Source organism: Ictalurus furcatus, chromosome 28, assembly GCF_023375685.1.
Source record: "Ictalurus furcatus strain D&B chromosome 28, Billie_1.0, whole genome shotgun sequence".
In the NCBI taxonomy this organism is placed as follows: domain Eukaryota; kingdom Metazoa; phylum Chordata; class Actinopteri; order Siluriformes; family Ictaluridae; genus Ictalurus; species Ictalurus furcatus.
This window is the reverse complement of record NC_071282.1, coordinates 8,786,661-8,801,660: the sequence shown is the minus strand read 5'-3', so window position 1 is coordinate 8,801,660 and position 15,000 is coordinate 8,786,661. Positions and strand designations below refer to the sequence as shown.

Here is a 15,000-nt window from a genome sequence, read left to right as displayed (position 1 = left end):
TAGTGTTAAATTTGGGCCCCATGTGCTACACTGATGTGTGAGGCGAATTTCATGAGTTTTTGAGCATGGTAAGGCCCGCAAAAGCCCCCGAAACCTTGAATATAATAATAATAATAATAATAATAATAATAATCCTTAGAAAAACAATATAGAGACCTCTTTTTTTAAAAAAAAAAGCTTTTGATAACTTTGGACTGGCATAGTCCAAAGATGATCTGAATCAAAGTTGGTGAAAAATCGCCCAATGGTCTAGGAGGAGTTTGAAAAAGTAGGTTTTCAGCAAAATTCAAAATGGCAGACAGTAAGTTTGATGACTATGGCATAATTGTTATCACTGTCATTGGCATGACTCAAAATCTATCAAGACCAGTTTCATTACAATAGGCAAAATTATTCCAAAGCTATTAGCATTTTTGAAATTGCATTATAATGTTATGTATAATGCATGAATAATGAGGCTGTCTCAAAACTTTGAGTACCTACAGGGCATGGTGCAGATGACACACACGAACTTTCATAATGATACGCCAATGCGTTCGTACAATATAGCATTTTGCTACAAAACCCAAAATTTCAGATGCTCAAAATGGCCGAAAATCGGGTACCATTCGACATGGAATGCCATACCGAATCAAATGAGAAGTCTGGTAATTTTTGGTCAACCTGTTCAGAAGTTCTCAGCAAAATTAGCCATTTTCCATATCTCGTGACCATTAGGTGGTGCTTTGCCAAAACTGCAGGTACCATCTGGTCATGCTTGTGATGACAGGTACCAAGTTTTGTTTTAATATGCCAAAACGTTACAGAGATAGAGCCTCACATACATTTTGGTGTGCTCTTCATCAAATTCGTTGATGCGCTATACAAGAAAAGTTGGGTCTTTGACAACTTTTTGCCATCACTGTCTGAAGATGATCTGATTCAATTTTGGTGAAAATCGGACAAACCACCTAGGAGGCCTTCAAAAAAGTAAGTTTTTCAGAAAATTCAAAAAGTGGCGGAAAAAAATTCATGAAGGAAAAAATTTTGTTTCTCGCCCATACGGTTCAAAAGTTATTAGGATAAACATGAGTGCAACTTTGGACAGTTGGTGGCACTAGAGGGTATGAGTTAGACACTCAATTTGCTGTGTAACAGTTCAGACTGCCCTCCATCTGTCTGCCAAATTTCATAACTTTCCCGCAAGCAGTTCTATCGTCAAAACTGAACAATTAATCATCAAAACCGATCAATTGGTCGACCTCTATGCAAATGATCCTTTAGCAAACAAGAACCTAAAGTAAACGTTTTCTGTAGGGGTTTATCAGTCTCTCTCGCCATTTTGGCTACATTTTGGCCCACTCCTATTTACAACATTGGTTCAGTTCACAGATCTCTGAGGGCACACATTTATACACAGCTCTCTTGTAATCCCAAAACGGCATTTCAGTGGGGTTGAGGTCTGGACTTTAAATTGGCCATTCCATCACCTTGATAGTTTTTCTTCTTTAGACATTCAAATGTTGATTTGCTGGTGTATTTGGAATCAATGTCCTGTTGCATGAACCAATTTTGGCCCAGCTTAAACTGCTGGCCTCACATTTGTCTCAAGAATATTCTGTTATAAAGTGTAGTTCATTGTTGTCTCAACAAACTGGAGGTTTCCCCAGGACCTGTGGTTGCAAAACCAGCCAAAATAATCACCCTACCACCAGCATGCTTGACAGTTGGAATGCAGTGTTTGTGGTGATGCGCATTGTTTGTAAACAAACATCTCCACCTTAGTCTCAAAGGATATGGTTCCAGAACTTTTTTTCCTCCAAAGTATATTGTTCCAGAACTTTGTGTGTTTTGTTCAGTTGCAATTTTTCAAATCTAACTTCTGTTCCCATATTCTTTTTACTTGTTCAGTCTTTTTCTGATTGTGCCATCATGAACATCAAATATTTCATGTGCTTACAGAGGCCTGTAAACTCTTGGGTTTTTCTTTTCATCTCTGAGCACTAAACTGTCTGATCCAGGTCTGAATTTGCTGGGACACCCACCCCATGGGAAGGCTCTCCATTTGTAAACAATCTTTCTCACTGTAAAATGATGAATTGCAAATAGTTTGTAGTTGACCTTATAACCCATCCCAGATTGATGAGCAACAATTGCTTCTCTGATGTCATAGCTGATGTCCTTTCTTCTTGGCATGATGTAGACACACACCAAACCACCAAAAGTTCTGCTTTTATAAAGGTAGTCACAATTCTTGATCCTCTAATCTTGTGCATTTCAATAGTAACACTTGGCTGCTAATTACTCTGTTAGTGATTGTGGAAGTAGGAAAGGTGCACTTACAGTCATGTGAAAAAAATAAGTATACCCCATGGAAATTGTTGCCTTTTTTGACATATCTGGACAAGCAAACATTTGATCATCTTTGAAACAGTTCTACATAATTCTCTACATAATTGATTCAGCTGAATCAATGAATGCAAGCTGTACAGTACCTGAGGCAGTGAAGCAACCCCTAACCATAACATTTCCACCACCGTGCTTCACAGTTGGTATGATGTGCTTCTCCTGAAAAGCGGTCTTTGGTCTGCTGTTACTGTGACAAAACTCTTTCTTCTGTCCAGAGCACACTGTAGTCTTGCAAAGGATTTTCCTGGCATGCCTCCCATGCAGGTCAAATTACTGTAATCTCTTTGTGATTGTAGAAGCATGCACTGACACCAACTGTTCTGTCAGTGCATGTTTGTCAGTGCACCAACAAGCATGCAGATGACACCGACTTACAAGCAGATCCTGTGATGGAATTTTGGGGTTCTCTGTGACTCCTTTTTGCATCAGACGGTCTGCGCTTGGGCTGAATTTGCTGGGACAGCCAGTTCTGGAGAGATTATCAGTTGTTTGAAATTTGTGCCATTTGTAGAGTCTGTTCCTTATATTGGAATGATTTTTTTTTAATAATTTGGAGATCTTTTTAAATCCCTTGCCAATCTCAGTCATCCACAAGCTTTTTTCTGAATGCCTTACACAACTCTTTAGATCTTGGCATGATGACATAACACCTCAATAGTAAAGGGAACACAAGACACTAGATATGAGTGGGGTATAAAGACAGGTTCTGCGTGCACTCCCTAAGCAGGTTCTACTCACTGGCACCCAATCTTGAACACTTGATTCTAATTTTATGGATTTGAAGGGGTGATAACTGTAGGGGTGTATTTACTTTTTTCATGTGACTGATCTGTTTTTTGTTCATTTAAATTGTGAAAATTACTACAAAATGACAAATTTGTGTGTCATTTGACAGAGTGTATCAAGTTTAATAGGCTTTCAAAGAGGATCAAATGTTTGCATGTCCAAATATAATCACAATAATAAAAAAAAAAACATTTCCATAGGGTGTACTTATTTTTCACAAGACTATTTTCCTCCTACATGGTTTTTTGAATGTAGTTTTATTTTTGTGAGATAATGAATACATACACGAACTCTTGTGCTTGTTTTGTTGTTCCATGAGGTTATTTGATTGTTTATAGAAGTTGGTGAGTACCACACAATTGTTATTTAGGCCTTGATAAATAAAAACAGAATTGAAGGAGGGTGTACTTTCTTTTCCCCCACGCTTATAACATTATCATTTAAAATGATTTTTAATGCATTTACTTTCAGTTTTTCCTTTTAAACATCTCTTTTGTATATTTTTGATGGAATCTTTGATAACTAGATACTTCCCCAATGTTACCTAAGACAATCATATATTCATTAAGTTGATTACACATTAATAAACACAAAACATCTGCCATTTACCTTGAAAGAAAGAGAGGGTGCTAAGTCAGCACATGTGAGAGGAGATGAGAGGTTACCAATGTGAGATTGGGGGAAGGGGGTAGGGCATCCCAGGGGTCAATTAATATTGGAGAGTTCAAAAAACCTATGCGATTGTCATTCCGTTACATATGTCGATTTGCTTATCTGTTCTTGTTGCTGGGGGGTTTGGTGGGGACTGGTTACATTTACATTGCTTTTACTTTGCTGATTTAACTACACTATTTGAAAACATTTTCTTTTTTTTAAATACATGAAAAAAACGCTCTTCAGTATGTTTCAGCTGATAAGAGTGTGGAGTGTGTGGTTATTAAGATTATTAGTGGTGAACTCAAGCTATGAGTAGTGGGAATGGTGGTGTGTACACAGATTAGACCCACTTTCTCATAAAACTTTTTGGCCGATTGTTCCCCATCATGTGACTTTGTGGCTTTGTCCCTATTTGGTTCAGAAACAAGAAAAATGAGGAATAAAAGAAAATTGTGAAGGAACAATTGGTTGGGAAGATGCAAGCAGTGAGGATTGTCTCTTCTGCAAAGAAAATTGGGGGTATCATGCAATAAATTGTAGCTATTTGTAGACTGTGTGCTGCCAGCAATTATGTTGTGTTTGTTTTTGTTTTTTTTCCTGTTCCTAACAAACATTTCCTTCATCAGATTCTCATTTTAATTCTTGCTACTTGTTGTAGAGGGGCTCACACTACATGAGTCATCAAAAAAGCATCACTGAACTGTTTACACTACACAAGTGGTCAAAGAAATTAGTGTCTGCCAAAACCAGCCGGTGATTGGGAAATCAGGGCTAAACTGTGTAGTGTGCACTGGCATAAACTGCATCGCAGACTATTTCTCTGCCTTGTTTAACGCATACATTTATTCATATATAACATTCTCTCTAATACCATTTCCATACTGAGTGCAATATTTTGTTATTGTGTTCTGTTAAACTCTGTGGGTGTTTTATAAACTGTGTCATTGAAGAAAATTAAAATCCCAATTAGCAACACCGTGGGTTTACCAGTTTCTTTTAATATACAGTAAGGCATACTACATCACTACTAGGGATGTCACGATACCAAAAATCTAGTAGTCGGTACCGATACCACCAAAAGTACACGATACTCGATACCAAAGTCAATACCACGGTGTGGTATTAAAAAAAAATATAAAAATTTTTATAAAATTAAAAACTCCTGGAGGACATCCTCCTCTGGCTAATACTGGCAAAAAGAGAGAGAGAAGTGGGGTGGATTTTAGTTATCAAACACTGTCTGACAATGACTAATAAAACAGTGCTAAGTGCTACTAAGTGCTAAGGTGCACTCCTAAACACTCGCACACACACACCCCCCCTTATATTCTGAAAGCAAGCATTAGTTTAAATTCACTGATATGGTGGCAGGCCAAAAAGATTTATTAAAACCATTAACATTTCAATAATTATTTGGGACATTAGGCTACATTTTGCTGACAGGACACGGGCTGAATGGCGATGCATGGTGGTCCATTAGGAGGTAGTTTAGAACACTGCAATACGTTAGCATCATTAACAAATAACTGGCTATCGCAAACATTACATGGAACATAACGTTAGCTGGTTTCACGGCCACAATGCCAGCTGCCTCAAACAAACAATATACAGTGGCAAGAAAAAGTATGTGAACCTTTTGGAATTTTATGGTTTTCTGAATAAATTTGTCATAAAAAAAAAGTCAAGGGTATTGAGAAATATAATGTGTCTAAAATAATAAACACAAAAATTCTGATCTTTTATATCTTTATTGAGAACAACCAAAAAAAAACCTCATAGTGCTTGTGGAAAAAGTATGTGAACCCTTGAGTTAATGACCTTAAAAAAAGCTAATTGGAGTCAGGTTTTAGTACACCTGGAGTCTCATTAAGAAAATGAGTTTGGAGATGTGGACTACAGCCACTTTGACTGATAAAAACCCCGCAAACTTTAGGAGTTTGCTCTGCACAAGAAGCACACGCTTATGTGAGCCATGCCTCGCCAAAAAGAGCTTTCAGAGGATCTACGATCAAGAATTGTTGATTTACATAAAGCTGGCAAGGCTTACAAAGTGATTTCAAAGACTTTAGAAATTCACCAGTCTACATTTAGGCAAACATTCTACAAATGGAGACACTTTGGCAATGTTGCTACTCTACCAAGAAGTGGGTGCCCAGTCAAAATGACACCAAGAGCACAACGAAGACATGAATGAGGTAAAGAAACAACCCCGAATGACAGCCAAAGATTTGAAGGAATCACTGGAACTGGCTAACATCTCTGTTCATGAGTCTACAATACGTAAAACATTGAACAAGCAGGGTATCTATGGCAGGACACCACAAAGGAAGTCACTGCTTACTAAAAAGAACATTGCTGCACGCCTGAAGTTTGCAAAAGAGCACACTGACACTCCACAGCAGTATTGGCAAAATGTTTTGTGGACTGATGAAACTAAGATTGAACTATTTGGAAAAACTACACAGCACTACAACTGGCGTAGAAAGGGCATGGCATATCATCATGAAAACATCATCCCAACCATAAAGTATGGTGGAGGAAACATGATTTGGGCCTGCTTTGCTGCATCAGGGCCTGGCCAGCTTGCAATCATTGAGGGGAAGATGAATTCCCAAGTATATCAGACAATTCTAAAGGATAATGTGAGAACGTCTGTACGTCAGCTGAAACTGTGCAGGAGTTGGGTGATGCAACAGGACAACGACCCAAAACACCGGAGAAAGTCCACAACAGAATGGCTTCAGAAAAACAAAATCCGCCTTTTGGTCAGAGCCCAGATCTCAACCCAATAGAGATGCTATGGAATGACTTGAAGAGAGTTATACACGAGACGTCCAAAGAATATGACCGAGCTAAAGCAGTTCTGCCAGGAAGAATGGGCTAAAATTCCTTCTGAACGATGTGCAGGTCTTATCCACAGCTACAGGAAGCACCTGGTTGAGGTTATTGCTACCAACATTTACTTTTTCCACTGCCATTTTGAATGTGTTCAATAAAGACATGAGGGATCAGAATTCATTTTGTGCTATTATTTTAGGCACATTATATATTTCAATACCCTTGACACAGATGAAGATCAGATCACATTTTATGACAAATTTATTCAGAAAACCATGAAATTCCAAAAGGTTCACATACTTTTTCTTGCCACTGTAGGACCCGTCTTTCAGGCACTTCGCCAAATTCCAGTTGTTTCCTCGCTTTGTTTGAAATGAATGATAGCTACCTTTCCTCTCGACAAGCTTTCCTCTTTACGAGTCGGGGCAGAGCTAAAATTGTCGCCATTTTCTGTAGTTTTTCCCATGTGCTTGAAGACCTTTTTCATCTTCACCACTTGTGGACCGACTAAAAACACTTGCACGTATTTGCTGCCCCCTTCAGTTCCGGAAGAATTGCAACCTCGGTACCTTCATAACCAACGAAACCAACGCTACTGCAGAAAAACAAGTACCGTCACGTTTTAAGAATGTTGGTACCGACTTGGTACCGAAGTATCGGTTCTTGTGATATCCCTAATCACTACACACAGAAATATAACTGCAATATACAACTTTGTCAATATTGTGCAATATTGTCTACTGGTAAAATAGAATTTAAAAAAATTAAAAAAGCATGCCCTTATATAATCTCTACTATCGCAAGACAGACTTGGTTAGCTTTCACTACATGGTCTGTTACTTTTAGTCACTAAACATGGCTTACTTTTACATAAATGGGTTTGTAATGACACAATCCTAGGGCTCTAAGATTTAAAATAGCCAATTAATTACCGCCAACAAAACAAGACAAACAGGAAAACACTGTACTTACGGCAGCAACAGTCAGCATATCAAACACTTTAGTGCAGTATCGCCAAGCATTGGCATTTCCATACTTAGTTTGGCACTCATCTATGAAAAGCAAAAAAGTAAATAATGAGAATGTAATGATTATGAAGGATTACAGTGTGTATTTATGATGATTTTTATAATACTCACCATAAAAGCCATACACTTGTGTAATCTGCCTACTCTCATGATTCCCACGCAGCAGTGTGATGCGGTCTGGCCACTTTGCTTTAAGTGCTAGCAAGTATGTGAACGTCTCTAAACTGTAATACCCTCTGTCCACAAAGTCACCCTGAGGAATGAAAAATCCATACTACATCCATAAAAATCCTTATAATCTTTTAATCTAATATATTCCAGATATTACACATTAGATATTGTATATAATTCAACATGCACAATGGGGTGGACATAACTGAAGTGACAAAAACTAGGGAAGGATATTTAACAAGATAACATTAGCACAACACATTTATCAATCATTTAATGTATCCAATAATCCATTGCACCATATTTTCCAGACAATAAGCTGCAATGGAATCAATAAGGATGCATCCTTATGCATCATCTTTATTTGTATATTGCTTTGTTGCGGAAGTGACAACTAATACCATCGTACCATTCAGAAAAATGTTCACATTAATCCAACAGTGTGGATTGTGACAGCTTTCTGACTTTGATTTCTCCAACCAAACCTGCTAGTGAGGCAGATGGCACGATTTTCAATGTCCGCCATGTCTGTGTTTTCGGCTGGTTTGTTTACATAATGCCACTTTTTGTTATGAAAAAAAAAGGAAAATAATCATTAATTTTGCATGAACTAAATGCTAAGCAGAATTTTTTTTCCTTTGATTATTAGTCTTTGACATGTCAATGATTAACATGCTAAATTAATTTTGATGCATCCATTTTTTTGTGCAGTCAGAATACATATACATATATATATATATATATATATAAAAATTTTAATATATAAAAATTTTTTAAACCAACCACTCAGGTCCATAAAGGACAAAAATGTCCATGTCAAAAAGCTGTCACAGGAATTATATATATTAATATTTTTTTCCACTTTCACTGACTTCGATTTTTTTTTTTTTTTTTTTTACCCAGCAACAGTTCTGATCATAACTACCAAAACATTAATTCATTTTCAGAATTTTAACCCATTAAACACCAGCTTCTTTACATAATGCAACAATCTTCAAAGCTCACGGGGTGGGATTTGTGATTTTCCGTACAATATAACTTCTCTCTTTCAAACTGTTCACACACACACACACACACACACACACAACTTTCAGTACACACATACAAACCACAACTCTGATATCCATACAAACACACCCACACAATTATAGCTACATCATTTTATTCAGTTGGTCTGCAGTGCTCTATACCAGTGGTTTTCAAAGTGGGGGCCGCCAGGGGGCCCTCAGCAATTATGGTATGAAAAATAAACCCTCACTCTCAGACAACCACACACACAATCAATTCCTAATATAATGTAAAGATGTCATTATTAATAAAAAAAAAGGGGGGGGGGATATATTCAGAAGTCTGTATTTTTAATGTGTTTTAAAGACATCTTGCAAAAGGGGGGCCTTGGTCAAATGTTAACGCCATTTGGGGGGCCTTGCCCTGGAAAGGTTTGGGAACCCCTGCTCTATACTACAGCAGAACCAGAAAAAAGGAAAAACATGTATTTTCCCCATAGGCTAAACCTGAGAAAATATTACACATTTCAGATTTTTTTTTTTTTAATTCAATGTTTTGAAACCTTGTCAACAAAATAAACACCTATTAAAACAGAATGCATGAGTGTAACCATTTTGTGTACCTAGTTTAAAATAGATTTATGAAAGCAAACGAGGATGAAATATTAAAATTCCAATAAAAACACATACCTTTGCCAAATTTATGCTGTTTGCATTAACACAGACAAAAAGATTTATTTTATTTAAAACTAAAGACAAAAATGTCCATAAGGACACACAAGGGTTATACCTTGAATTTTAGATTTACCTATGCGATTTTCTTTTCCCCTCTTACATAGTCCACTATAATGTCTTTTTAATGGACTCCTCTCACTTCAATTCACAGTACTCTCCTCAACCATACTGTATATGCTTCTTCATGTGGGATTTCTAATACAATCGTAGTTAACGTTAGCCAATATGAACTGGCATGATTAGACAGTTCTTTGAGGTTTTTTGTACATTAATGAACTGGATTGTATAATTAAGCTATTTCCCACCCCTGTTGTTCATACCGAATAAATAAATGGTATAGAAAGAAGCTTATGGTGCAGCAAGGAGGAGCATTAACCAAGCAGAAACTGTATAATAAAACAGCTTAAAAGTCTTCTATTTTTAACAAATGTAATTTGTAATGTAACTAACCAGGAGCATGCTAACTTTGTGCTATTTTCCCACTGTTTCAATTAGATACAATACCAAAGCATCAGACCACATACCGCTCATACCAATCCATCACATTGGATACATGCTTCAGTTTTCATCTATGCATGGATGTTTTAAGATAAAGACTCAAACTCTACAATTTGCCTCTGCTCCTATCAAACTCCTTCACCTTAATTTCTTTAAAAAAAAAAAAATCTATTAAACACTTTAGTGCTTTATGAGTTGTAACTTACTGGTTATTTATATAATCCTCACTCCAAATGTTAGAGAGCCACTGTAACCTCCTCTGACTACACAATTCATTCACTGTGTGTCAAAAAAAAAACAACACAAAGTGGACCTGAAACAAACCTCTCTCACACCAGTTCGGTTAACTTTTTGGGAGTCTGCGTTCATTTGGAGCGTTCACATATGGCCCAAATTGAGGGGGAAAGCACAGAGTCCACTCAAATTAGCTGAAATGAGCCACATGTGAAAACACCCTAAGAAAAGTCAAGCATCAACATAAAAGTCAGCATGATTGTCTACAAGCTTGATCAATGTCATTTCTTTTCATGTTGCACTATTAGTGTTTGCATTTCCTATTAAAATGCAAACAAAGAAGGCACATCACAGTATAAGACACTGCAATTAAAAGTTTAAATATATATATATATATATATATATATATATATATATATATATATATATATATATATATATATATATATATATAGTATTCAATAGTCTGGAAAATACAGTAACTCATTATAGGATGTGAACACTTATCCTCAAATACCAACATGACTACTCATGCAGTAGTGACTACTAAAGTCATGTACTGCTATTTTATCCTGTCATCATACCATGAAAATGTAGTTTGTGTCTGGTACTTGTCCTCCAGTTCTGAAAAGTTCACACAAGTCATAAAACTAAGGGGTACAGAGAAGAGAGAGAGTTCATCATGAGTGTCATTGAAATCACAAACAAATGGGCATAACAAAAATATAAGCAAGATGTAATACAATATATTTATTTTGGTCACCTGTCCATGGATGTCACCACAAACAGTGACTGGACTGGATACTGGCTGTACATTTGATTCCTCTAGTAGTAGGTCACATACATAATCACACAATCTCTGTAAGGGCAAATAGAAGTTATGGTTAATTTAGAAATGTGTATAAACTGATGGCAAAAACCATTAAGGTATGATTTACACTCAGCACTAATGCAACGTTTGGTTTGCTAGAAACATTACTTGCAAAGATTTATTTTATTCATTCATCTTCAATAACCACTTTTTTAATTACATTCAAGCAATTTAACATATAGTTACAACAAGTAATAATTGCATCTCTTCAAATAATACAAGCTTAATTTATTTAATTATAATTTGTGATGTACCAAAATTAACATTTTTGGCAGAAAATTCTGTATACACTTGGCTGAAAACTGAAACCAAAAATTACATTAAAAAAATAAAATAAAATTACAGTTGCAATCAAAATTATTCACCACCATTGCAAATCAGGTTTATTCAATCGGATCAATAGTTCCATAGTTACAGTCAATTTCATGTTTTCTGGTATTATAGTGCCACACTGTGGCAAAACCGTGCAAATTTGTTTGCGCAACCATAAATTAACTTCATACATTCAAGAGTTATAGCCATTTATATAAAATTAGCCACACCCACCCAAGTCAAAAGTTCTAACTTTTTGGGAACTTTTGATGGCACAAACAGACTTGCTGACACACACATGGTCACACAATAGCTGATCTTAGGGCCAACTGAATAGAATACTTGAGATACATTTTTGTAGGTGAACTTATGTTCCACATGAAGCTGACTAAACAAGGTTTGCTGAATGAATATAAAATTAATTTAATGTACAAGTTAATGTACGACATTTCCTTCAAAACAGCACAACGTTTTACACAGTCCCAGTTTGCAATTACATATTGTAACATAATGTAAAGTGTGCCTACAACACTCAACCACACCTTTACAAATATAGGCAATCACTACAAGCGGTTTTACAAGCTACATCTTTGTGCCCTTTCTCTTTAAGCCTCTACAGGTTACTTTTTCAACTCTATTTGGATGCGAAGTGTATGCCATGCAATTTCTGTCTGAAGCCAACTGACCCATATTGAGCTTCCATGCAGGAAAATTTGACACACATCACACTGTGTCTACACACTGATGTGGGCAAATTTCAGGTAAATCAAACAAACCTCTTACTAGTATATCATAGTATACCTCATACTAAATAAGTGCAGTGCACCTATTTTCCATATATGTGGCACTAAAACTAAAATCACAAAAGTCAAACGGATGTAATGAGGACTTGCCTTTGAGTAACTACTTGAAGTTTTAAGCCCATCATTCAAACCAAAACAGAATTATTCACACTTCCTATTTAGCCATGGCTCTATGGTAACAATTTCTTTTATATTGTATATTTATATGCGTTATATTGTGGCACATTCACGTTACAAACTCTAAATGGTAAATGGTGCACTTATATAGCGCTTTTATCCAAAGCGCTTTACATTGTGTCTCATTCACCCATTCACACACACACCAATGGTAGCAGAACTGCCATGCAAGGCGCTAACTTGACATCGGGAGCAACTCGGGGTTCAGTGTCTTGCCCAAGATCACTTCGGCATGTGGAGTCATGTGGGCCGGGAATCAAACTGCCAACCCTACCATTAGTGGACAACCCACTCTACCATCTGAGCCTAAAAAAAAAAAAAAACTAAACTTCAACCGACTCCTAAATTTTTGACTGTGCTCCTAAATTTTTGTAATTAGGAGCACAAGTGCTCCTAAATAAATTGCTACCGTTGAGCCCTGTATGTGCATGAATCCATATGGTAAACCCATATAAACACTTTTTAAAGTGCAATATATATCAGTTTCAGTCCAGGTGGTGCTATAACGATGACCCATAACTGCCACATTACTGTAATCAGGAGTGACCCATTAGTAGCCATGCACAAGTTGAGGTTAATCAAACCAAATATCATCAAGTTATGTCCACTTCCTGCTTTGGCATGGTGCCTCATGCAAATAAATTTGCAGCCATTATGTCCTCATTTCAGATATCCACTATCCTTGGCCGTTTATAATCACACATATCTGAAGGTTATTCCAACCAAATTTAAAAGAAATCTGCTGAAATCTCTAGTAATCTCTCTCTAGTAGGAGTACAAAAAAAAAGGAGTACTTTCTTTAAATTATGGGGAAAAAATGCACAAATTCCAAAATTGGCCAAGTTTCTGTTAGGCAGAGTCACTAAAACCAATGTTAAAAATTTGTACAATGATGACATTCATACTCATGCCAAATTTAATCACTGTCAAACCAATTGTCTGCTTACCATTTAAACCTCTGAATCTGATCTAGCCTGTGTCTAGCTGATCTAGCCACTACTCCTTTGTAATTTATAATCACAGATGCCTGGAGTTTATAACAGTTAAATTTCAAGTGAATCTGATTATATTTGTAGAAGGAGTACAAAAGAGATTTTTAAAATTATATGAAGAAACACAAAACTTTCAAATACAGGCCAACTTCCTATTGGGTGGAGTAGGGATGTCATGATACCACAAATCTAGTAGTCAGTACCGATATCACCAAAAGTACACTATACTCAATACCAAAGTCGATACCACGGCGTGGTTTAAGAAAAATAAAAATAAATTTAAAAAATAAATAAAATTAAAAACTCTCCTGGAGGAAATCCTCCTCTGGCTGATACTGGCAAAAATAAATAAATAAATAAAAATAAAAAGATGAGAGGCGGGGATATTTTAGTTATCAGACACTGACAATGACTAGTAAAAGAGTAGAGGCTACAAGTGCTAAGGTGCACTCCTAAGCACGCGCGTGCACGTACACACACACACACACCTTACACTCTGAATGCAAGCATTAGTTTAAATTCACTGATATGGTGGCAGGCTAAAAAGATTTATTAAAACCATTAACATTTCAATAATTATTTGTGACATTAGGCTACATTTTGCTGACAGGACACAGGCTGAATGGCGATGCATGGTGGCCCATTACGAGGTAGCTTATAACATTACAATGCGTTAGCATCGTTAACAAATAACTGGCTATCGCAAACATTACATGGAGCATAACATTAGCTGATTTTATGGCCACAATGCCAGCTGCCTCAAATAAACATAATATAGGGCCCATCTTTCACATGCTTCGCCAAATTCTAGGGGTTTCCTCACTTTGTTTGAAATGAATGACTTCAGAGCATCAATTATATGTTTGTTTTCATCTGCCTCGAATGAGAAGTATTTCCATACTTGACTCTTTACCACCTTTCCCCTCAACGAGTCAGGGCGAAGCTAAACTTCTGTAGTTTTTCCCGTGTGCTTGAAGGCGTTCTTCTTTACCACTTGTGGACCGACTAAAACACTCACGGGTATATGCTGCCCCCAACAGTTTCGGAAGAATTACAACCTCTGTAACTTCATTAACAACAGTACCTATGCTACTGCAGGAAAAACAAGTACCGTCACGTTTTAAGAATGCTGGTACGGACTTGGTACCAATGTATCAGTTCTCGTGATGTTACTAGGGTGGAGCTAGGTATGATGCGTATGCCGAATTTAATTCATTTTGAAGCATCACAAATGCCTCTAAATTGAGTGAAATCGCTAAATAAAGTAATTAAAATAAAAAATATTTAAAAAAAAAAAAAAAAAAAAAAAAAAACGTAAAAACAGCAGGCCACTCTTGGCCTGCACCTCTGGTGCTCGGGCCATAATAATAATAATAATAATAATAATAATAATCAGACCAGTTCCAATAGGGCCTCACACCACTGGTGCTCGGGCTATAATAATAATAATAATAATAATAATAATAATAATAATAATAATAATAATAAGCTTATAAAGCAGAA

At 36.5% G+C, this 15,000-nt stretch overlaps 1 protein-coding gene across 1 annotated transcript in view; it reads right to left on the bottom strand.

The window, feature by feature from the left end:
- Positions 1-15,000, bottom strand: part of ppp6c (protein phosphatase 6, catalytic subunit) — a 43,819-nt gene that overhangs the window by 21,282 nt on the left and 7,537 nt on the right. Inside the window, exons 2-5 of the mRNA XM_053617571.1 lie at positions 11,106-11,201; positions 10,927-10,992; positions 7,809-7,950; positions 7,642-7,721 (exon numbers count right to left, since the gene is read on the bottom strand). Coding sequence (XP_053473546.1) covers positions 7,642-7,721; positions 7,809-7,950; positions 10,927-10,992; positions 11,106-11,201 — 384 coding nt within the window. The remainder of the gene's footprint in view (positions 1-7,641; positions 7,722-7,808; positions 7,951-10,926; positions 10,993-11,105; positions 11,202-15,000) is intronic.